Here is a 26,217-nt window from a genome sequence, read left to right on the forward strand (position 1 = left end):
CCGTTCTCTCCTGGTTCTCCTCCTATCTCTCTGACCGCTCCTTTACTGTATCTTTTGCTGGCTCCTCCTCCTCCTCCTATCTTCCCCTTACTGTTGGGGTTCCTCAAGGATCAGTCCTAGGCCCCCTCCTCTTCTCTTTGTATACTGCCCCTATTGGTCAAACAATCAGTAGATTTGGTTTCCAGTACCATCTCTATTCTGACGACACCCAATTATACGCTTCTCCTGACATCACACCAGCCTTTCTAAAAAAAACACCGGCGATCGTCTAAACGCTGTGTGTAACATAATGTCCTCACTATATCTGAAACTGAACCTGTCAAAGACTGAACTCCTCGTGTTTCCTCCCGCTACTAATGTACCTATAACCGACATTGCCATTTCTGTGTGTGGTTCCACTATTACTCCGCAGTAACATGCCCGCTGTCTTGGGGTCATACTTGACTCAGAGCTTTCCTTTGTCCCCCACATACGATCACTGGCTCGCTCTTGTCATGTGCACCTCAAAAACATTTATAGAATTCGACCTTTTCTTACTTTAGACGCCGCAAAAACTCTTACTGTTTCTCTTATTCATTCTCGTCTCGACTATTGTAACTCTCTTCTAATCGGTCTTCCTCTTACCAAACTCTCCCCCCTCCAATCTGTCTTGAATGCTGCTGCCAGGATCATATTCCTCTACCTTGTGCCAGTCATTACACTGGCTACCCATCCACTCCAGAATCCAGTACAAACTTTTTACCCTCACCCACAAAGCTCTTCATGGCTCCGCACCACCCTACATCTCCTCCCTTGTTTCAATATACCATCCTACCCGCGCCCTCCGTTCTGCTGATGACCTGAGGTTAGCATCCTCAACCAGAACCTCCCACTCCCGTCTCCAAGACTATACACGTGCTGCGCCAATTCTTTGGAATGCACTTCCCAGGTCAATACAATTAGTCCCCAATCCCCACAATTTTAAGCATGCCCTGAACACTCATTTATTCAGACTGGCCTACCGCCTCAACACATTAACCTAATCTATCCCTATGTGGCACAGCCAAAAGTTTTTTTTATCATAACCAGGTTCTCCGCATAATGTTCCCACATGCTTTATGCATCCATTAGCCCTCTGCATCTGTACAGTTACACACTTAACATTATGGCTGGTCCATACAATCAGGGCAACTGTTACCACCCACCTTTCGTGTCTACCGCTTTCCTCAGACTGTAAGCTTGCGAGCAGGGCCCTCATTCCTCTTGGTATCTGTTATGATCTATGTGATTATTATTATGCTGTAATGTCTATTGTCTGTACAAGTCCCCTCTGAAATGTAAAGTGCTGCGGAATATGTCGGCGCTATAGAAATAAAAATTATTATTTTATACATACTGATTCGCTTTCACATATGTGTTTGTAATGTTATATGTTACAGGAAAAAAAAAAATAAAAAAAAAAGTCTCTTGAAGGTTGGCCACAGGCATGGTTTCCATAATGACAAGCACGGAGGTCATCAGCAGACCACCGGCTGTCATAACACAGCGGCGATCCGCGATCACGCCACTTTTGACCTGGTGACAAGCCCTCGTTAACATAACCAAACACCTTCACATAAAAATACTAAAAAAAAAAAAAAAATTCCTCGTGGGTTGATTTTCTTTGTATTTTATACTAAACTAATGTAGTCCAAAGCGTAGATCTAAAGTGCACAGAGCAGTTATATCTGATCCCTGGCAACTGAAGTAGTCTAAAGGCCATATAAGATACCAATGAGGAAAATGGCGAGAGGGGAGAAGTAAATAGAATAAAACAGCAGTTAAACTACAGAAGATTTTCCACCTAAAACTTTGGCATAAATAAAATAATCACAATACCTGCTTGATGCTCCCCAATGAGCTAGAGAACCATCATCTCTGATCATTCTAGCATTCTCTTCCATATTCCATTTTCTCATTTCATCATGGTAAGAGCGGCGGGTGTTATTCTGACGAGACAGGCCATCAATTCTAGGTGCGACACCTGCATTCCCCCTCGTCTGGTTCCTAGAATACATTGCACCATCACTCCCTGGTGCTGAAACAAAAGTACACAAATTAATTAGAATGTAGCAATATACAGACATGCATTATGAACAGAGGCGAATCAACGTTCATTGTGTAACGGCCATGGAGAGCTCACAGTCCTCTGATCCCTGGTAGAACTATAGCAGAAATACGTAGCAACGTGTTACAGTCCTTTCGCAAAGCTGCATTTTATATTTTCAGAGCATAAAATGTATAACTGGACTCAAACAGCAGTGAAAAGACTAAGGCCTGTTTCACACTTCCGTTTTTTGCAGTCAAAATCCGCCTTTTTAAAAAACGGATCCGCCACTCACGCCCGCCACGCGATCTTGGCCGACACATGCCGCGGTCGCTTTAAATCTCGCCGCTTGCCTTTTCCCACGGATCCTTACTCCAACCTGGGCTGCTGACATCCGTCCGTCACTCAATGGAGACGGATCAGTTGCTACTAACCTTTGGCGGATTTCAGTTGACCGACAACGACGGAAGTCTGAAACAGGCCTAAATAGTAGGCTAGGAGATTATGCTGGGCTCCCCCGTACTCCCCCCATCATAATTACCCTCACGTCGCTGAACTTCCCTGCATCTTGCGGCGCGTCAGCTTCTTCCTGTGCGCAGCGGTCACGTGGTACCGCTCATTTAAGGTCATGAATATGGATGCCACGCCTATGGGAGAGGAGTGGCGTCCATATTCATGACCTTAAATGAGCGGTACCACTTGACCGCTCAGCGCTGGATGAAGCCGCCACGCCGACAGGGATGCAGGGTGAGTATCCATATGGAAGCTACAGCCGCTGGCTCCCCTTGTGTCCGCGGACCGGCAAGAGCACTGCAACGGCCCGGTCCTGTGCCGCGGACCGGTGGTTGTGAACCCCTGGTCTAAAGGATTTGTTATGTTCCTACTACTAATCATCAGAATCAGGTTTTTGGCTATAACCGAGTGTCTTTCCACACTGTTCCAAACTGGAATCAATACTTCCCTTCATCCTATTTCAGACGGCCGCCATAGGGTAGATGCACATTTGTCTCCATATCACCATTATAGAGGCCCCTTAAGATCAAAAGGGCTCAATATTTATAATTGTAAATCCAACAGTCACTCTCCAAATAGTACAGAGATTATACTATGGATATAGGGAAGACATAAGCAGGATCTTAAGCAGTATAAATCTAAGTTACTTTCCACTACTTACAATTAAAATCAGCTCATGAAATAGCATGATTGCACATAATTCAATCAACCAGTTTCGCCTCACCAGGTGACAAAGCCTAGTGAGGCGAAACCAGTCAGGTTTTGTACAATTGTTTTATTTGATGAGCTGATTTAATTGTATATCCTCTAAGTAATGGAAAGTATCTGTTAAGCAGTATATTTATTGTTGCATACAGTAATGTCCTCCATGCTGTGTTTAAGTGCTAACTAAGGAATGATGGTCAGGTGCCCATGCCATATATTGGAATCACAGCAGCTAATCACCTCCCACCAGGTCAGAGGTAATTGAAAACTAAGATTGAGAGCCTTCAGAGGGGAAAACTGGTGCAAGTGTAAGATACAAGTCATATTTAGCCATATAGAGTGTTATTCTACATGTACACACACCTACATTATTCTAAAAAGTTACTCGATAGTAAAGTTACTATTTCGGGGCCTCATACACTAAACAAATATGGGTTGTATTATTTTAGGCAATGATCCTGCCAATGCTTATGATCAGCAAAGAAAAAAAAATCCAAGGGGTCCATCAATCTTTAGATTGATAAAGAACATTTGTTGGACGGCTATGGGTCAAAATGAGCAACTGTTTGTTTCACTCGTCCAGCCAACCATCATTCGTTATGGTTGAATCAGACTTATCTGATATGCATGGAGGTGGTGGTTTCTAAAGTTAAGCCCCCGTTACACACTGCGATATCGCTAGCAATATCGCTGTAAAGTCACCGATTTTGTGACGTTGCATCGATATTGCTAGCGATATCGCTGCATGTGATACTTACCTCCGACCGGCTCCCCCGCTGGTTATCGCTGATCGTGCGAGAAGCTCCTGGACCATTCCTCATCGGCCACTTCCTGCTGGGGCTTCCTGTGGCGCCGACGAGCGACGCGTGGAGCCGGGCGGGAGGACGCAGGATCGCCCCGTCTGACAGGTAAGTAGCAATCCCCGTACCCAGCGATGTCGCTGGTGAGATCTGCCTGAGTGGCAGCTCACTAGCGACCACCTAGCGATGCACCAGCGATCCTGACCGCGTCATATCGCTGGTGCATCGCTAGGTGTAACGGTACCCTAAGACTAACAAAGTGAGATTAAAGTGCAGGTGAGACTAACCTATAACAAAATAGAAAAAGAATGGAGCAGCCCCTGTGGGCAGTTCTAGGTGGATTTCCACATTCATTATCTTTGTAGTCAAAAATACCAAGGAACAAACCTTGTACTGCTATGGGGGCCCTGTAACGTCTGTACACATCTTCAGCAGACACATCCTGGGTGACGTCCACAAATGGAGTTGTCTTTTCAGAATTTTGACCCATGTCACACTGATCCTAAGACAGAAAGTAGCAATTAGAAGGGATATTTACACATTACATTAACAAAACTATTCTACATAGTAGCAGATTACACAAGAATATACGAAACTATAAAACAATTTATAAAGAACTCATAGGGTATATAAAAAAGATTTATAATTGAGGTCAGCTAGAAAGACAATAATAACGCAAGAGGGTCTTGTCCGGATAAAAAGATATCAAATGAATAGAAGAATAGCTGCCTGGCCAGGTTGTGCGACCACAACGGCATAATACACTAACAGGCTGCTGCAGAACCACAGGGATTTTGATCAAGATTGAGAAGAATGGGTTAAAACCTGCACGGCCGGAACGGAGGAGACCGTTGATGGATCAATGCGATTTTAACGCGTTTCAAAGTTTCACACCTTCAGGACAAACCACAATCCTAATGTGTGAAACTCTGAAACGCGTTGAAAAATAAACCGCTTTTATTTCATCCAGGTCTGACTCCATCAGTCTCCTTAACTCAGGCATGGAAGGATTTACCGCATTCTTCTCCAATATCGATCATAATAATACGTTTAAAAAAAAAAAAAAAATGTTGCTTAAAAGAAAACAGAAACCTATACAAATTGGTATCACCGTAATTGTAGAGATTTGAAGAATCAGGATTCAGAAAAAAAAAAATTGGGGAATTGCAATTTTTGATACAATCAATGGTAACATGACTGATTTAATTCAGAGCTCTACAACCTCTCCTGCAAAAAAAAACAAACAAAAAAACAAAAAAACACAGCTATGTGGACTCGTGTATAAGCCGACCCCCCTAATTTTGCCACAAAAAACTGGGAAAAACTTATTGACTCGCGTATAAGCCTTGGGTGGAAAATGCAGCAGCTGCTGCCCCATAGGATATGCCCCCATATGCTGCCCCCATAAAATGCTCCATATATTATGACCCCAAATGCTGCTGCTGCAAAAAAAAAAAAAAAAAAAAAAAAGCCATACTCACCTCTCCTGCTCAGGACTTTACCTGTCTGGGGGCCATTGCTGCTCACCGCTGTTTGCCATGTCGTCTGTCAGTGACATCCAGGCAGCAGAGGGCACGGCGCGCACTATATATACACACACACACACACACACACACACACACACACACACACACAAATAAGCTATGGCTCTAAGGGGAGGGAGTAAAAAAAAAAAAAAAAAAAATGCCTATGGAGGGAAGAGGTTGAAGGAATATTTCAAATATGGCCAGTCTTTCACTGAGAAATCAGCATTTGAATAGATATGCAAATGAGGCTGAAGAGCAATGGTAGAGCTGACGCTTCTGTCACTCCAGCTCTATTATTCGAAGAGCGCCATCTTTTTCTGCTCGACTAACATCTATGGCTAGTTTCACACAAGCATTTTTGAGCGCAGCGACGGCCTGCGCACGGCCGCCGCTAAGCCCCGCCCCCTACCGCACCTCCGCCGGTAGCTCCGCCTGCCGGCGCATGACGCTGCATGCGCCCTGCGTCCCCTATCACTGGGGACGCAGGCTGTGCGCAGTATGCGTTTGGCGGCGCATGCGCCTTTTTGACGGTGCGCCGGCGCAACCAAAATGCAGCAGGTTGCGTTTGGCGCAGGTCGGCACACCGTCAAAAGGACGCATGCGCCGCCAAACGCATACTGTGCACGGCCTGCGCCCCCAGTGATAAAGATAGGGGACGCAGGACGCATGCAGCGTCATGCGCCGGTAGGCGGAGCTACCGGCGGAGGCGCGGCAGGGGCGGGGCTTAGCGGCGGCCGTGGGCAGGCCATCGCTACGCACAAAAACACTAGTGTAAAACTAGCCTATGCTGTTTGACTTCAGGTGAAGGAGCAATCAGTCAAGCATGAGGATGTATTATTGGGCAGGGAATAGAGCAATAGTGACAAAGGCTTCAGATCTACCATAGAACTTCAGCCTCATTTCCATATCAATTCAAAATTGGTCAGTAATGGAGGAATGGACTGGACATGTAAAGCCATCACTGTGACTTGTTTTTGAAAGAGCTACAAACACAAATACATTGGGGTGAAATATTGCTGACAGTCCCATTAAATTACGGCATATTCTGGCCATTCGCTATTAGTTAGGAGTCCTCCCTGCTTCAGGACAAGGTCCCTCTTCCCTCATTACAGTGGGGTACAGGCACAATTTAAGTCAGTTTTGTATTTGCTTCTGCCATGCTCACTGCATATACTCCTATATGTACAGAGGTCAAGCACACATCATTGCAGCATTTTCAATACTATAGTACATACTAGCCATGATAAGTACTAGGTTGGAATCTAATCAAATCATTTACACATTAGACAATGATTTTGCAATTAAGGTACCTGATGATGAAACAGGATATCGCCTTCCATCAGAACACCGCAGAATTCGCATGGAATCATGACAGGATTGTGCGCAGGAGGGGAGGATGACCTGAGACTTTCAGTGAAGTCCAGCAGCGGACTGGGAGAACGTCTTCTGACTGAGGAAGGAGCACCTGGCCCACAAGCAGACTTTGAATAAAAAAAGAAAGGGTACAAATGCTGATAAATGGGCGTTTTGAACAGTGTTTATAGTGTAGCTTTTGGCTGCCGAAAAAAAGTGATGCATTGTGTGACATCGCCTATGTGCACAGGTTTTTTTTCTCTTCTGTGCAGGTTTGTCAATTTTTTAATACCAAAGTGAATGAGGTTTTTTTTTTTTTTTTAAACCAATAAACAAAGATTCCTTGAGCCTCATCATGCACACGTTACTGAATTTTTTCCTTGCAGATTTAAATCTGCAGCATGTCAAATCCTTTAGGGTATGTGCACACGTTGCAGATTCTGCTGCGGATCCACAGCGGATTCTACTGCATTGAAAAGTACCATTAAAGTCGATCTGAAATGAAAAACGCTGTGCACATGCTGCGGAAAAATCCGCAGCATAAACGCTGCGGGTTCATTTACGCAGCATGTCAATTCTTTGTGCAGATTCCGCAGCGTTTTACACCTGCTCCATTATAGGAATCCGCAGATGTAAAAACGCAGGTGGAATCCGCACAAAATCCGCAGTAAATCTGCACTAAATTCGCAGGTAAAACGCAGGTCATTTTACCTGCGGATTTAGCAAATCTGCGCTGAAAAATCCGCAGGGTAATCCACAACGTGTGCACATACCCTTGTTTTTTACTGCAGATTATACCCATACGAATGAGTAGGAAAAAAATCTGCAACAAAGGCGCAAGTAAATGGCACAGCAAAAAAAACACGTATTGCTTTCAAAATTTTCGGAACATATGCACATACCCCAATAGTGAAATTGTATATTAGGAAACTACAAAAAAGGATGTTTGCCATGTCCACAAGGGTAACATTCACTTTCTATTTGAACTTCAATCTACAAAAACTGAAGTTCATTTTAGCGGGTGGACCATAATGAAAGAACTGAAAAGTCCCAGCACTTGTACCTGGTGTAAGATGAGATCATCTTCAGGAAAGAGCTTCTCACAAAACTCGCAGGGCAGCTGGGTGGAATCGGCTGCAAAGACAAACACGAGAGTAAATAATATTAAGCCACAACTGTATAAAGCAAGGCCCTGTTCACATCACATATTGGGGTCTGTGTAATGTACACATCAGGAAAAATTGGTATCTGTCACAGAGACTAGAATGGCTGCCCTCAAAGAGGGCCTACACCAAGTTTTTCATGTTGAACTGGACACAATGTAATACAGACTGCAGAGCAAAGAAAACTTTTTTTTGCTTTTCTTTAACACTCAGTTGCAGAGATATTAGTAAAGTATATGGCACCTAATGAGTTTAAAAAAAGTCAAAGTGAGTGTTAGGGCAGTCTCACACGTCCAGATAATTCCGGTATCTGAGCAATTCGTGTCCATGTGGATACGTGGTACATCCGTGTGGCACACGTGTGCCGCATCAGGACCACACGGACGGCCGCATGGGAAGAAGCGCTACAATAAGCACTGTTCCCAGGCAGCTGGTGCTGAATGCGGCTGTCATTCTTCTCTCCTGCTCTGCTGGCAACAGCGAGGAGAGAAAGAATGAATGAATGAAAACCTGACGTGGGGTCCCCCCTCTGTTTGTGAACCAACCTGGCAAAACTCACAGGTGCAGGCTGCTATTCTCAGGCTGGTAAGGGGCAATTGATCTTGGGCCCCCCCCCCCCCCCCAGCCTAAAAAACAGCAGCCCACAGTTGATCAGAAAAGGCGAATCTATTAGATGCGCCTATTCTGGAGCTTTGTGGGGTTCTTCCCACTTGTCCTGTAGTGGTGGCAAGTGGGATTAATGTCACCTTGCTATTGTAAGGTGACATTAAGCCCAGCTTAGTAATGGAGAAGTGTCAATAAGACACATATCCATTACTAATCCTAGAGTTATTCAAGGGTTAAATAAACACAAACACAATAAGAACAAAGTATTTTAATGAAAGAATACACTACACAGTTTGAAAATCTTTATTATACTCTTAATCCCATATCAAAGCCATTGTTCTCCTGTAATCAAAAGACAATAAACCAACAATATCCTTGTCTGTCCAGTGTACAGTCAAGTCCCACGGGGTAATCCATCTCCAGGAGTTAATCAGTTTAAAGCCGAAGCACTGCTAATGCGACCGCTCCGCCTATAAACTACTGGGAAATGAATGAGAAGCAGCTCGTAGGCTCAGTGACGTCACAGAGCCTGTGCGCACTGCTTCCATTCATACCCCAGTAGTTTACAGTCAGAGGCGCTGCATTAGCAGCATTCAGTCTGTAAATTGATTAACCCCTGAGATGAATTACGCCGTGGGACGTGACTGATCGCCGGACAGGTATGAATATTGTTGGTTTATTATTTATTTTTATTTTTTACAGGAGAAAAAGGGCTTCGATATGGGATTAGGAGTATAAAAAAGATTTTAAAACTGTGCAGTGTATTCTTTCATTAAAATACTTTATTCTTAGAGTGTTTTTATTTAACCCTTTACTTACTATAGGATTAGTAATGGATAGGCGTCTTATTGACACGTCTCCATTACTAAGCCGGGCTTAATGTCACCTTACAATAGCAAGGTGACATTAACCCCTTATTAACCTCACTTGCCACCACTACAGGGCAAGTGGGAAGAACCCGACAAAACTCCAGAATAGGCGCATCTAATAGATGCGCCTTTTCTGGGCAGCTGCGGGCTGCTCTTTTTTAGGCTGGGGGGCCCCTTACCAGCCTCAGAATAGCAGCCCCCAGCTGTGAGTTTTGCCAGGTTTGTTCACAGAGGGGGACCCCACATCTGGTTTTCATTCATTCTCTCTCTCCTGCTCGCTGTTGCCGGCAGAGCAGGAGAGACGAAAGGCAGCCGCGTTCAGCACCATTTGCTAGGGAACAGCGCCTACAGTAGCACTTCTTCCCCGGTGACCATCCGTGTACACGGAGGACAGTGTGAACTGTTCTCCGTGGGCACGTGTTCAGCACGTTTTGCGGACCGTGCACTCCCACAAACACTGACATGTCAGCGTGTTTTGCACACAGACAGACAGTCCATGAAAACACGCTGACATATGCATAGACCCATTCATTTGAATGGGTCTACATGTGTCAGTGTCTCTGGAATGTGAGGAAAAGTCATAGTTACTCACCGGTTAACGGTATTTTTCGGAGTCCATGAAGGCACCACCTGAGAGAAGGGATCCGCCCTTCAGGAACAGGGAATCCTACAGATACATAAGGGCAGCACCTCTCCCATGCATCAATTGGTTTACAGAGCACAAGAGGACCACCGAGTTTAATAGCATAAATTATGTACAATACTTTACACAACTACTAATTACCAGTGTACATATAAGAGGAAGAAGTGCACACCCAAATTAAACTAAAGGGAGGGAATAAACGGGTGCTGTCATGGACTCCGAAAAATACCGTTAACCGGTGACTAACTACGACTTTATTCGGTCGTCCATGACAGCACCACCTGAGAGACTTACAGAGAGTAATAATTACTTTAGGGAGGGACTACAGCCTGCAGAACCCTGACACCAAAGGAGAGTTCTGAGGAAGCACCCAGGTCTAGTCTATAATGGTTGTAAAAGGTGCTCGGGGAGGACCAAGGAGCTGCCTTACATATCTGGTCGATAGAGACCTCCGATCTCTCTGCCCACGAGGTTGCCATGGCCCTGGTGGAATGTGCCCTCAGCTTGCCAGGAGCCGGTTTGCCCTTTGAGGTGTATACTAATGAAATGGCCTCCCTAATCCACCTCACTAGCGAGCTTTTTGAAGCCCTAAAAGGAGATAAACAAGGCATTATCTTTTTTCCAGGGGTCGGTAACCGCCAGGTACTCTAGGAGACATCTCCTAACGTCTAGAGTGTGTAATTTCCTTTCCTTATCGTTCGTGAGATTAGGGAGGAAGGATGGAAGGACTATCTCCTGAGTTCTGGAAACTGGAGGCTACTTTAGGCAAGTATGCTGGATTGGGTGTAAGAATTACCCTGTCGTCCCTAAATTGTATCTAAGGAGGAAGTCTAGATAACGCCTGGTTGTCACACTCTACGGGCTGATATCAATGCTACCAGAAGAGCCACTTTAAGTGACAGGTTTTTGGTGAAGGCTGATGAGATAGGCTCAAACGGGGCCTCCGTCATGGCCTTGAGGACTAGGTTTAGATCCCATGGCATAAATTTGTTACTACCGGTCTGGACCTGCCTGTTGCCTTAATAAATCTATTGATCCAATAGTTATTGGTGATGTTGCAGTTAAAAAGCGCCCCTAAGGCCAATACCCGTACTTTAAGGGTGCTGGTGGAGAGCCCCATGTCCAGACCTCTTTGTAAGAACTCTAGGATCTGCGCTATGGGAGTGGACTGCCCAGCTACTACCCCTGAACCCTGAAGGAAACTTTTCCAGATCCTAATGTAGATTTTGGTTGTAATTTGCTTTCTGCTTTTGAGCAGGGTGTTGATTAGGGCTGGGGAGAAACCTTTCTTCTTTAGCAGTGTCCGTTCAAAATCCACACCGTCAGATGTAGGCCAGCCACCTGAGGATGGTAAACTGGGCCCTGGGATGTTTGGTAGGACCCAAGGGTCGGATACGGACATGGTCATGAGACATGAGAACCATGCCCTCCTGGGCCAAAACAGGACGATCACTATAATCCTCGCCTTGTCCTTCCTGACTTTCCTCATCACCAGTGGTAGTAGGGACAGGGGAGGGAAGGTGTATGCTAGCCCAAAGTCCCATTTGATCAGAAGAGCATCTACCGCCAGAGGGCTTTCTCTGGGATTTAGCGAGCAGAACTGAGGCACTTTCCTGTTCTCTCTGGTGGCAAAGAGGTCCACTTCTGGCTGCCCCCATTTTTGTACGATCAGGTCGAAGATGGAGGTTTTTAAGGACCATTCCCCTTGCCTTAGAAGGTTGCGGCTTAGGAAGTCTGCTGTGGTGTTTTCTTTTTATGTGCAGAGCGGTTAAGGACAGGAGATGTTGCTCCACCCATTGAAACAGCCGCTCTGCTACCTTCATCAGGGGCCTGGAACGAGTCCCACCTTGGTGGTTGATGTAAGCCACGGTGACCTGATTGTCAGAGAATATTCGAACATGGTGACCCTGTAGATACACAAGTAGGTTTTTAACTGCCTGCTCTACGGCTGTTAGCTCTTTCAGCTTGGAGGACATTTTCAACTGATGGCACTCCCATAGGTCCTAGATTAAGACCTCCCCCATGTGGGCCCCCCAACCCATAGGGCTTGCATCTGTGGTGACTACCCGGGTTACGTTATATTCCCAGGGCACCCCTCTGGCTAGATTGCTTTTGTCTAGCCACCAATCAAGGGACTTCATAGTATGTTGGGGCAAAGTCAACTGGCCTTCTAGATAACCGCCCAGGATTTTTTGATGACGTAAAACCTCGCCCTGTAGCACTCTTGTATGGAACTGGGCCCACCGGACCGCGGGGATGCAGGACGAGAGAGAACCTAGGAGGGACATCGCCTTTCTAAGAGACATGGTAGGGTTATTGGAGGCGTTCGAGACCTGATGACGTAGGCAAACTAATTTTTCGGGTGGAAAACGACACTCCCGATTCTGCAAATCTAGGGTTAGGCCCAAGAACTGCTGAACTCTCATGGGCTGTAGATGGGACTTCTTAATGTTTAGTAGCCACCATAACCGTTCCAGAGCTGATTTTGCTTTTTACAATTGATCCCGACAATGGTCTGCTGTTCTGCCTACAATAAGGAAGTCATCCAGGTAGGGGGTTACCAGGATATCTGCTTCTCGTAGATGGGCCATAACCTCCGCTATAACTTTAGTGAACACCCGGGGGGGCGACATATTGGAAATGCTGCAACGACCCCTCTAAATGAACCGCCACTCTAAGGAAACGCTGATGAGACGCATGGATGGGTATATGTTTATTGTGGAATTGATAGTTTCCATTTTAAATAGCCCAATGACCATGTATTTGTTGAGTGCCTTCAGGTTGATTATGGTCCTGTAAGAATTATCCGGTTTACGGACCAAAAATAGGGGGGAGTAAAAGCCTTCGCCCTTCTCCGCCTCTGGTACCTTTATCAGTACTCTTTTATGGCATAGGTCATGGATTTCAGTCTCTAGGGCAGCCTGTTCCAACAGGGAAGACCTGAGCGGGGTGACCTTAAAAATGTTCCGGGGGGCATAGGCAAATTCTAGCCTTAGACCAGAGGCTACCAACCCCAGGATCCAGTTACTGTTTGAGATCCGTGACCAGGCTTGGTAGAAGGCCGATAGATTACCTCCCACCAGAGCCGCTAGTCATTGGGGAGGTTTCTTGGCATCAGGGGATGCTTCCTGGCATCCCCCTCCAAACATAAACCCGGTACCTTTTATCTTTTTATCTTCCCATCTGCCCCGGTCTCTGGATGATCTTCTACGAAAAAATCTCTTCCTAGCAAAGGGACGTCTATAGGAAGGGGTGGGCAAAGAAGGGAATTTTTTTTTTTATCGTCGCCGGCTTTCTCCAGGAGTTCATCTAGGACTGGTCCGAATAGATATTTACCCTCACACGGGATGGAGCAAAGTCAGGATCTGGCCTGGATATCCCCAGGCCAGCACTTTAGCCATATAGCCCTTCGGGCTGCATTTGATAGACCTGCGGCTTTGGCCGCCATTCTTGCCGAATCTGCAGAAGCGTCGGTTAAAAAGGCTGCGGCATTCTGGATGGTAGGTAGGGTCTTCAAGATAGATTCTCTCGAGGCTCTGTCCTCAAATTGTGATTCCAGTTGGTCCAGCCAGACCATCATAGATCTGGCTGTGCAGGTAGCTGCTACTGCCGGTCTCAGGGTGCCAGCTGACATTTCCCATGTCACTTTCAGGTAGGAGTCTGCTTTCTTATCTAGTGGATCTTTTAAAGAAACCATATCAAAAGGGATTAGCGGATTTTTTGGATGCTTTAGCCACGGCTGTATCCAATTTCAGGGCTTTGTCCCATTTGTTCACCACGGGGTCCTCAAAAGGATATCGCCGCTTAAAAGCTGGTGATAGGGAGCCTTTCCTTTCTGGTTTCTTCCATTCCCTATTGATCAGGTTTTGGACCTTGTCGTTTAACGTGAACTTACGTTTCCTGGGGTCTAAGCCACCGAGCATTAGGTCCTGCGCTGACCGTTCTGGAAGTCGAGGGCTCTGAGGAATCTTCATTTCCTCTAGGGTCCGCTGAGGAGCCCGACCCTGAGAAACTTGCTCTCTTTCTTTACCTAGATGACTCCCCCTGGGATACGGACTTTAGGGCTTTAACTTCCATCCTGATGAAACCCCTGACTTCGCTACGAATCTAACGGAAATTTTCCGCCACCTGTAGGAGTGGGGAAAGGGTAAGGAAGTATGTATGGTAATTTTGGAGACTACTCCCTCATCATTTTTTTTTTTTTTTACCACCGTCTGCGTATACATGACTGGCAGTTTTTTAGGGTAGGCGTCCGGCAAGGGGAGCACTCCCTGTTTTTTGCTTTATCAGCGCACTTCTTCCCCTATAGGAGGAAAACATAAGGGGAACACTGCATCAGGGCACATTCATGAAGATCTCTTACCCTGAGCAGAAAGCGTAGGTACCGGATCACGGGGGGGGGCCGGATTGTCCAGTTCGTTTTTTCTTTTGCTGGGAGCTGGCCTGGGACCTCTGAGGTACGTTCCTGCTCTCGGTCCAGCTGGGTCACAGGAGCATCTGGCTCATCCATTGCTGCACATGAGCTAAAGCCGCTCTGCAGCGTTTGTGCCCTTTTTTATCCTCCCCCCGGAAATCCGGGTTAACAGGTGTCATGGCCAGGGGCTAATTGCCCCCCTTCCCCTCCTGATGTCCATGGACTCTCCTCCCTGCGCTTCGCCCCGCCACTATGTCGGCGCCCGGCGATGCACAGGGGAGAAAAGCCGTCCGGCATGGCGCTACCGGCCCTGCCCCCCGCGTCACTTCCAGCCTCCGTTCACGGAGGCCGCCAGCGACACGGCGCCACCCGACCCGGCACGGCGCTCCCCGCACGCCACCGAGCCACAGCCGCCGGCACCCAACCGGACCGAGGGGAGACCGCACCAGGTGGACCAGGGATCGGGGGGGGGGATCCATACTCACCTGCCGGCGCCGGCCCTGGAGACGGGCATCCGCCGAACCTCGCTCCCACCTGCTCCGCACACTGTCGTGGAGCCCTGCCTGGGCCCACCGAGGCGTTTCCAGGGGACCCCGCACTGCCCGAGGTAGGAGAACCCCCCGCTACCTGAGTCGGACAGCCGGCCTGGAGATTCCATGATGGTACGATCTGTAGGGAATCCTGTTCTCCAGGAACAGGAAACCAACTGATGCGTGGGAGAGGTGCCACCCTTATGTATCTGTAGGATTTCCTGTTCCTGAAGGGCGGATCCCCTCTATCAGGTGGTGCTGCCATGGACGACCGAATAACTGTCACTACATGTACCAGAGCCACTGACGTGTGAAACCGGCCTTATGTGAGCCTTCACTGGGGACGTGCACTCCTCTCCCTGTATGAGGTCATCATAAGCAGGCAGCAACACAAAGGAAGAAGACCATGCACATAACATAGTTAAAAGAAGATTTCTCAGCACATGAGATGTACAGTAATGACAGACATCCCTGATCTCCTGGTTTAACCTCCTGCATGAGTAGGGGGAGGGGAAACCAAGCTGAGCTCTTCTACGTCACATTACAAACTCTTCCACCAGATCTCCCTACACTGTCATCTCTGCTGTACTCCCCCAACCCCCTACCACACTGCCTGTCTGGAGGTGTATCAGAATCTCATTTATGCCGGTTGTGTTCACCTTGTAATCACCCTGCACTGAGATGAGAGCAGGTCGTTATTGCATGACCTACCAGAGTAGTCATGAACAAAGATTTAAAGACAGTCTGATCTGACTGTAGAGCCATTTACAAGTTGCTTTAGCACATCAGACAAGAGATTACTGATATCTCAGGACAGGCAATGTGGGGGAAGGAGGGGCAGTATAGCAGAGCTGACAGTGTTAGGTTAGGAGGAAAACTGATGAAAGGGTCTGTAAAGTGAAACTGAGCTCAGCTGACACACTTATGCAGGAAGTTAGACCAGGAGATCAGAGCTGGATCATCACACACTGAGAAATCTGCTTTACGCTATGGTGGGGTGTGTTATTTCCTTCCTGCCAGTGATTGGTAAGCATCATACAGGGAGAAGGAGTATACACCGCCATTAAAATACTGATTTTTTTTTTTTTTTCGAGACAAAGTGGGTGTTAACTCAGATGTCAAGTACGTTAATTTCTAATATCTCTATAACAGAGAGCAGAAAAAGAAAATAAAAAAAAAGAAAATACGGTATACACATTTATTTTGTCCTGCAGCCACTATTACATTTTATGTCCAGGTCAACAGACATTTTTGTTGAAAGGACCCTTTAAAAAAAAAAACAAAAAAAAACAAAAAACAGACATTAGCTTTTTATAATATTTTCTTCTTGGTGTCACTCATTAATACCAATGTTAGGCTACTTTCACACTAGCGTTTTTTTCGCTGCGCAGCATGCGCAGTGTAAACGCATACAAAAAAATGCATCGTTTGCTTATTTTTTGGGCATGCCTTTTACCACTGACTCTAAAAACGCATGCGTTTTTAAACGCTGACGTGCGCGTCAGCGTTCCCATAGACTGTAATGTGGGTTTTTTGCGCATTCCGTGCATTTTTTTTTTTTTTTTTTTTTTTTTTTTTTTTTTTTACACACACACACAGGTTGGGCGCACAGAAAATGCAACAGGGTGCATCCGGCACTAGTGTGAAACCAGCCTTAAGCATGTTTACCACATCAGTCATGAGCCATGCCGTTCATTTGTCACCTAGTGCGTTTCGCGGTACGAAATAGTGTTCCATGATAAATAGTCATGATGTGAACAAGGTGTAAGAGTCAAACAAATTATACACATTAAAGAGCAATTGTACATATGCTAGGCAGCAGAGATGTAAAAAGTTCTAAAAGTATGGATAAACTGGCAACCTACCAGACGGTGTGCTGGGGGAATTTACATGCACAGATTCATTACTGGAGAAATAATTAAGGTTGCTTCGTCCCCGGACATTCGTCTTCATGTTATTATCCTTGCAGTAGAAGTTATGCCAAAATTGCTGGTTATTTTCAGAAGAGGGACTATAGCGCTCAGGACTCGCTCGCGTGTCATTCTGGCGACTTTGAAAGTGGAAATCATCATTACTGAATGCGTTAGAATGTTCTCGTAAAAGATAATCCAGCGGAATATCTTGGTCAAGATCCAGATTAGACTGTTCTCTCCCTAAAATAAGAACATGGTAGATTACAACAGATCATTCAACCTCCCACATAACTGCTGTAACAACCAGCTTTTAAGGGGGCCAGACACCTTTGAGAAGAGCTGGCCACAGAATCATACTGCAGGATGCAGGAACAAACCCAATGCTACGTTCCCAGGCATCTGCAGACAGGGGAGAGTTAGTGTACATCTTGTGTGTATGGGCAACTTTACTTGGGTTTCTCAGGCATCTCAGATGCAGCCGTGATGGGAGACCAGGCCCATCAAAGTTCAGTTAAAATAAAAGCAACACAGCTCAGATGCAACCACGAGGACACAGCAACATGTCTTTTCTGAAGACAGGTAAAAAATGGTGGTACATGTACAAGAGGAATGCATCTAATAAAATCAGGTCACTCTTAGTAGTGCAGAATAAAATTACTAAACCTAGAACTGAACACGCAGCACAAACATGTGGAATTAGAATTAGAGCTGCCTGCATTAATAAAAAAAAAAAAACAGACAAGCAATGTGACTACATCTGTGCTGGAGGAGTCTTAGATGGCTGACTATCCCCCAAACCTGTCAGCTATGAACAGTATATCTAATGTGTGTGACCAGCTGAAAAAGGTGATAATCCTTATAATCTTGCATATATTAATTCCTTCTGCACCACCAGATAAGAGTCCAGCAGGTCCGTGTTCTACTCTACAATTATGTTCTGAAACGTCACTGAATACAGCACCGGCAGAAGACTGTGCAGCTGTGGGAGCGGCCAGTCGACTGGCAGACACAGCCAGACTCCTCAGAGTAGGCAGACACAGTTTGTTACCACATTTGCCTTCCCAATTCACTAAATATACTGCGCAAATGGCGCTTCCTCCTCTGGACATAGAGATCATGTGATCCTTGGGTGTAGAGAGATAGCAGGAACTTCTGGGTGGAAGGACTCCGCTCTGCTAAGCAGCAAGGAGGCTGCATTTTCCCTGCAACTGTGACAAATGTACCAAACCCAGTTACAGGGTAAATAAAATACACTGTGAAATGCCTCCACCTCCCACCCCAAAACTCTTATGTCCTTATGGAGGGCACCATGTGAAATAAAATGAATAATAACTGCATAAACTGAAAAAAAAAAAAAAAGTTGTTGCCAATCAAAGTTGCTATCAATGGCACTGCCAAGCACCCAACAGAGCTAGGTGCCTATTACTTTGTTAGAATAAATTCTACGTTTTTGCTGATAAGAGTATTGAGTAAAGACCTTTCTCACAACTCAAATTTCTGTTCCTGTACCTGGCAGACCCAGAGATAATTCTTTGCCCCCTCCATCTAACAAGCTTCTAAATGCCACAGTCACTATTAACCGCAGCATATAGTGTTAAACAGCCAGGGACAGTGCTGGCATCAGCCCTGGTTGTTGCTGCAGGAATTTAGCCTTTAGTTGAGTAGAAGCTGCGCGCTCATAAGATTACATGGACATACCAGTAAATCAATTTGCAGGAACAGCTAAATGGGATGTATCATTACGTCAGTTGTCATATTGCTTATATTTGTCTTATTTTCACAGATCTCACCTAGATTTTGCTCTCTCCTCGGGTTTTGGTTTAAGTCTCCAAATTCAGGAGTTAAAATGGATTTTCCATAAAATCTTTTTGGCACGTTCCTTTTTATCTCAGAATGAAGACGGTCGGTGAAAGTACTACTACGCGGGGCAGAGTGCAGAGGCAGCTCATAGCTTCTGTTGCTTGCCCAACTATGGACCCTCATTGGTTTCTTTTGCGGCTTTACTTTGCCGCACACAGTAGGGTGGTCTTGGAGGTCCTTAATCATTACACTAGAACCACACTTATCACATGGCTCAGTCCGAGCGCCACAATAATCTTCATGATTCCCTAGTGTATTACAGGTCACTTCCAGCTCACAAAACTGGCATTTAACCAGACGCAGAGGACAAGCAGCTTTCTGCAAAAAGAAAGAAAAAATTCTTAATATTTGTACTGTTTATAACATCACTGCATGGAGCATGACAGTGCAGAGATCGCGTCTTTCATTAATATGTCTGAGATTTATACCAAAGCATAAAATGGCTGCACACATACATCATGTTATCAAGCTGAAGGCTAAAAGCAGCACATCAGACCAGGGCGCTCTCTCCAACATTCAAAAGTAAAGAAGGCTTCAAAGTCCATTCACTGCCTTTACTGAAGATACTACACGTCTCTGCTCCTCTAGAAGTCTGAACATGTGACTGCTTTACCTACACAAGAAATTAAAAACCTTGCATTATTGAAATAAGAGGGTGCGGTGAAATTCCTATTTACTGAAGACACTGTTCAACAGTCAATTTTGCCTGAAAAATAATTGGCCAAACAGATATCACCTGCAATGGTCGCAATTAGGTTTCTATCAAGAAACTAACTGTCATCTATGCCGGGCTACCAGGGGACATCCCTGACCATGACCCAAGCAACAAAGACGATTATACATTCAGGGTTATATCACTTAATATGGACAATGTAGAAGCTAATGGGGTCTTCAACGCTTCAGTTTCTTTTTGAGCAGTACGCTGGTCATATAGATTAGATGGCACCTGTTTGGCAGACAGCTATTCCTGCTAACCTCCACCCTATTACATATGCATGTGGTTGTTCTCAATGGGGAAAGGATACTAAGCTGCTGTCATACACCTCCAATTGGAGGTCTTTTCCCTCAGATCCTTCTGTACTGATACATTTCCCATTGAAGAAAAGTTCTCTCTAAACACATGATTGAAAGATCCTGCCAAAATCACCAGGTTTCATCTACAGTAAAGGGGTTGGCCAGTTAAAAAAAAAAAAAAAAAGTCTATAGTATAGGTGAAAAATTATTGATCGCTGTGGGTATGACTACCGGGACATGTACCAATCCGGCACGACAGTTGAACAGTTGACAGTGTCCCCTACCTTAATGCTTGTCATTAAGGTAGGGGACACTCGCTAGGCAGCCAAATAACCAGGTCCAGCACGGGTTTCTCATATAACTCCAACAGTCCATGCGGTTTATTAGGCATCATAAACCATGAACAGCAACAGAAAGTTCATATAAAATAGCATAGTGTCCATGACAGAGTGCTCCTCTGTTATCCCTGTGGTCACACAGGCTTTGTTACATCCAGTTCACAGGCTCTCTAGCCTCAGTTATATGCCCTGTCAGGGTTACCTCATGGCTGCTTCTCAGTGCAGACGTTCATTCCCTCCAGGGAACTATCAGACACACGGCTCCACGTGCAATCAGAAAGCCAGACACATCTTCCTCAGCACAGTCGGTCTGACAAGACCTTCCATACGGACCAACCGGGTCCAAGCATTCACTCATGTGACCTACCCCAGGCCACCTTATATGGTCTGTAGCCACACCCACCGGATCACATGGCTATGACCTCATCACTGGTCCTTCAACCACTTATACACATACTTTACTATGGCGTTTTAGACACCCGCCCCTAGGTGGATTTGTAGGTGACTGATCCCACCTGTCCCACCAATCACTTGAAGGCTTCTCCCTAACACATTGGAACAACAGACCAGCTCTGCTGATCAGCACATAATCAAGCCTTCATCCCAAGGCCACCCACCTTGGGATACATAACGATCCTTTAGCACCCTGCTTCTGTTACCACTCTGGACATGGCTATCCGTCCTGGGACACCCACATAGCGCCCACAGTGGTGACTACATCACACCTGTTAGAATGGAGGAGCACCTGTGCGCATGCTCAACCATTCATTCCGAATGGTACTGCGATGCACTTGGCTTTTCCCAGTAGCCCCATAGGGAATAGAATGAAGAGAGTGGCGGTAAGGCAGGTGCACAGCTGCTCCATTCTAACATGGATTAAAAAGAAAAAAAAAAAAAAAAAAAACAAGTTCCCTGTTCTGCCAATCAGTGAGGGTCCTAGCAGTCAGAACCTCCATTGATCACTTGTGAATAGACGGTAACTTCTTTTCACAGTTCAATCCTTTTAAACCATTGTGTAGCTACCTTATATGCAACGACCTTAGGTTGTTCATAACATTGTGGGCAAAAGCAGATTGTGCCCTCCAAGACAACAGTACTGTACTAAAGGTTATAGTCATGTATGGGAAAAGAAGCTGCAAAGTAAGAATGCTTTCAAAATAGAAGTCAAATCAAAGACATGCTTCAGAACACAAGCTGGTACAAGTGCAAAGTACATGCGTATGTTTACATTGTGGCCTAAACCTAAGGCAAAAACAAAATTAACAAATACACTGTAATAAGTAAATAATTTAGGGTAGGTACTAAGCTTACAGAATTTTAATTATAAAAAATCCATCCTACTGCAACAAGGTGTATCCAATCGGGATGGTCCTAGAGATAAAGATAGGACCGTCGCAATTGGTTACCCCTTGTCGCGGTGGGATGGCTTTTACGGATATAGAGATTTATCTACAGTATCTAACTAAAAAAATAGGGTCGCTTAACTACTCCATGTTATTTACATGTACAATTGCTATTTAATTTATTAACTTATTTATAGGGAATTTGCTCATTTTGTTATTGTCTTCTGTTTTTGAAAAACACCTAAGTACTAATAATTTACATTTGTCAATTACCAAAATATTATTTGTGCTTCAAGACAGCATCAAGTCTTCTAGGCACACTTGCCCACAGTTTTTGAAGGAACTCGGCAAGCATCTTGGAGAACTAACAGATCTGTGAAAGTAGGGGGTGCACAAATCCTTCTGTCTCTTCATGTAATACCAGAGACTCAATGATGGCAAGCTCAGGGCTCCATGGGGGCCATACAAGATATTCCTGGATTCCTTGAGATTCAAGCTGAAAATAATTCTTAATGACATTGGCTGTACGTTTGGTGAGGTTTAGGCCGGTTTCACATTTGCGCTTTATGGCGCAGCGACGGCCTGCACACGGCTGCCGCCAAGCCCCTCCCCCTGCCCGCCCCTTCCGGTCATCGCCGCCTTCTAGCGCACATGGACGCTTACGATCTGCGCACCCTATCTTTAGCATAGGGTGCGCAGATCGTGCGATGGCAGGATTTTGCCGTGCGCTGCTCACTTTTGATGGTGCGCCGTTCGCGTCGAAATGCAACATGCTGCGTTCGCCGCACACGGGTGCACCTTCAAAAGTGCGCAGCGCACGGCAAAATCCTGCTAGCGCACGGCCAGCGCACGATCTGCGCACCCTATGCTAAAGATAGGGTGTGCAGATCGCAAGCGTCCATGTGCGCTAGAAGGCGGCGGGGCTTAGCGGCGGCCGTGCGCAGGCCGTCGCTGCGCCATAAAGCGCAAATGTGAAACCGGCCTTACTCATTGGGACGGTCCTTACTTGTCTCTAGAATGAAAGCCTTATCGTGTGTCAAACAACATCAATGTGAATTATGGCAGAGGAGGACAGGAGCATGAGTAAGACACCCATCAATGGGAAGCAACACAGGTGAAATACCTAGCTCAGAAAGGGGAGGGCACACCACTTGCTTGTACAAAGATTACAGCAAAACCAAAGAAATGAGCCACACTATAAGCTGGTATACGAGCAGTGTAAGAGCATGCTTACACTGTGGCCACTTTGACAAAATTAAACAAAACAAAATGAGCATGTACCCAACAATAAGTAAATAATATAACATGGGGTGCTCATGGGACGTCTTATTCGGGGGTCCCTGTCCTTATAGTCACATTAATGTTGAATACATGGAAAGGCTTTAATACTAGAGGCAGCATAGGATGGGTACATCTGGTCATAGTGGGATGCCCTTTATGCTTTTTATTTTTTTCATCAAACATTAACCAAGTACCCTACGCTATTTACATGTAATAATTTGCTGTAGGGTATATGCTCATTTTGGTTTTTTCCTGGATTTTATTTTTATGAACAGAATGCAAGCATTTTTCACTTTGCACCTTTTTTTTCCCCACCCACACACTTGCCTAAACCGTTTTCACAGTGATGTAAATATTTATTAATTTACATTTTAAAGACTTGACATAGAATGACTAGCCTTTATTATATAGAAAAGTTTGTATTATCCACCCTCCATAGACCAGCAGTATAATGCAGTGTAGTCATTAGATCTGATGTACTGTGACATACATGCTCAGTCCTCCTAACCATGTACGTGTTCATTCCTGTCGATCAAGGTAAACTAGTTTGTTCAGTTTCTTGCGTAATGATGAGCAAGCAGCAGATCTCGGCCCTGCATTCCAAAATTGCCAACACCTACAGAACTAAAACATTAAAACTGGAATTTGTAGAAAAAAAACGAATGACTCAAGCTCTCAATTAGTCAACGTGCAGAAAAAGAGAAGAAAAAAAAAAAAAAAAGGCACGGGCAGCATGTATCAGACACTGACTAGTCTCCTATGAAGCTCGACCCTGGCAGCTTTTACAGAAAGTTTTTTTCACTAAAACACCACAGCATTTCAGAGTCCAATACAATCGCTGCTGGTACATGCTGTCCATGGATTGCATACATCAGATGTCAAAATCCCTTTCACTGCGTGATCCACTACTCAGACAACCCCTTCTTAAAACAGTAAGAACACTAGCACTGGGGCTCCCATGACATTGTTATGCTACAGTTAGGTCCATATATATTTGGACATAGACATTTTTCTAATTTTGGTTCTAGACATTACCACAATGAATTTTAAACAAAACAATTCAGATGCAGTTGAAGTTCAGACTTTCAGCTTTCATTTGAGGGTATCCACATTCAAATTGGATGAAGGGTTTAGGAGTTTCAGCTCCTTAACATGTGCCACCCTGTTTTAAAAGGGACCAAAAGTAATTGGACAGATTACATAATTGTAAATAAAATGTTCATTTCTAGTACTTGGTTGAAAACCCTTTGTTGGCAATGACTGCCTGAAGTCTTGAACTCATGGACATCACCATATGCGGTGTTTCCTCCTTTTTGATGCTCTGCCAGGCCTTCACTGCGGTGGTTTTCAGTTGCTGTTTGTTTGTGGGCCTGTCTGTCTGAAGTTTAGTCTTTAACAAGTGAAATGCATGCTCAATTGGGTTGAGATCAGGTGACTGACTTGGCCATTCAAGAATATCCCACTTCTTTGCTTTAATAAACTCCTGGGTTGCTTTGGCTTTATGTTTTGGGTCACTGTCCATCTGTAGTATGAAGCGACGACCAATCAGTTTGGCTGCATTTGGCTGGATCTGAGCACACAGTATGACTCTGAATACCTCAATTCATTCAGCTGCTTCTGTCCTGTGTCACATCAATAAACACTAGTGACCCAGTGCCACTGGCAGCCATGCATGCCCAAGCCATCACACTGCCTCCGCCGTGTTTTACAGATGATGTGGTATGCTTTGGATCATGAGCTGTACCACGCCTTCGCTATACTTTTCTCTTTCCATCATTCTGGTAGAGGTTGATCTTGGTTTCATCTGTCCAAAGAATGTTCTTCCAGAACTGTCCTGGCTTTTTTAGATGGTTTTTTAGCAAAGTCCAGTCTAGCCTTTTTATTCTTGATGCCTATGAGTGGCTTGCACCGTGCAGTGAACCCTCTGTAGTTACTTTCATGCAGTCTTCTCTTTATGGTAGATTTGGATATTGATACGCCTACCTCCTGGAGAGTGTTGTTCACTTGGTTGGCTGTTGTGAAGGGGTTTCTCTTCACTATGGAGACTATTCTGCGATCATCCACCACTGTTGTCTTCCGTAGGCGCCCAGGTATTTTTGCATTGATGAGCTCACCAGTGCTTTCTTTCTTTCTCAGGATGTACCAAACTGTAGATTTTGCCACTCCTAATGTTGTAGCAATTTCACGGATGGGTTTTTTCTGCTTTTGCAGCTTAAGGATGGCTTGTTTCACCCGCATGGAGAGCTCCTTTGACCGCCCGTTTCCTTCACAGCAAAACCTTCCAAATGAAAGCACCACACCTCAACTCAACTCCAGGCCCTTTATCTGCTTAATTGAGAATGACATAACGAAGGGATTGCCCACACCTGTCCATGAAATAGCCTTGGAGTCAATTGTCCAATTACTTTTGGTCCCTTTAAAAACAGGGTGGCACATGTTAAGGAGCTGAAACTCCTAAACCCTTCATCCAGTTTTAATGTGGATACCCTCAAATGAAAGCTGAAAGTCTGAACTTCAACTGCATCTGAATTGTTTTATTTAAAATTCACTGTGGTAATGTCTAGAACCAAAGTTAGAAGAATGTTGTCTCTGTCCAAATATATATATGGACCTAACTGTATGTGAGCCCCACAAACAATGTCATGTGAGCCTCGGGATACCTGGTGCAGCCATCACTGGAACAGCGCAGGTGCTAGAGTGTTCTTATTTTACATTGGAGAACACAGTATTTAAGCAGGGGATATCTAAGTAATGGACAGCCCCATTAATGAGAATGTAATATGCATGCATGTAATAATTTAGAAACAGTATAACAAAAAACCTGACCTCATGTTCCTCCATGGCACACTTCTCCATGGTCATGTTACATTTACAAGTCACCTGCAATACATAAAAAAAAAAATAAAATAATTAATAGGGCATTTGTGTTGCTCCAAACCTTACACAATGGACAAGATATTATAATACATACAATATAAAGTGGAAGAAAAAATGGTTACTTTAAAGCAATCTGTCACCAGTTTTGGCCGCTATAAGAGGCGGACGCTGCTTTTCAGGACTTATCTACAGCATTCTATAATGCTGTAGATAAGCCCCCGATCCGAAAGATAAGAAAATTTACTTTTATTATACTCACCAGGGGGGCAGTCCGGTCCAATGGGCGTCGCAGGTCCGGGTCCTCTCATCTTCTTGAGACGCCACCCTCCTGCTTGCTTTATCGCTCCCCGGCATCGCGCTCCTGTACAGGTGTACTTCTCTGCTCTGTTAAGGGCAGAGGAAAG

The 26,217-nt window shown here is 45.2% G+C and overlaps 1 protein-coding gene across 3 annotated transcripts in view; it reads right to left on the reverse strand.

The window, feature by feature from the left end:
* TRAFD1 (TRAF-type zinc finger domain containing 1) overlaps nt 1-26,217 on the reverse strand; it is a 51,045-nt gene that overhangs the window by 17,880 nt on the left and 6,948 nt on the right. For all 3 annotated transcript variants that reach the window (XM_073563359.1, XM_073563218.1, XM_073563296.1), the window contains exons 4-10: nt 25,763-25,816; nt 18,891-19,278; nt 17,053-17,340; nt 8,026-8,096; nt 6,920-7,090; nt 4,471-4,585; nt 1,858-2,056 (exon numbers count right to left, since the gene is read on the reverse strand). In XM_073563359.1, the coding sequence (XP_073419460.1) occupies nt 1,858-2,056; nt 4,471-4,585; nt 6,920-7,090; nt 8,026-8,096; nt 17,053-17,340; nt 18,891-19,278; nt 25,763-25,816 (1,286 nt within the window). The remainder of the gene's footprint in view (nt 1-1,857; nt 2,057-4,470; nt 4,586-6,919; nt 7,091-8,025; nt 8,097-17,052; nt 17,341-18,890; nt 19,279-25,762; nt 25,817-26,217) is intronic.

This window comes from Dendrobates tinctorius, unplaced genomic scaffold (assembly GCF_039654945.1).
Source record: "Dendrobates tinctorius isolate UK_male_01 unplaced genomic scaffold, ASM3965494v1 ptg000003l, whole genome shotgun sequence".
In the NCBI taxonomy this organism is placed as follows: domain Eukaryota; kingdom Metazoa; phylum Chordata; class Amphibia; order Anura; family Dendrobatidae; genus Dendrobates; species Dendrobates tinctorius.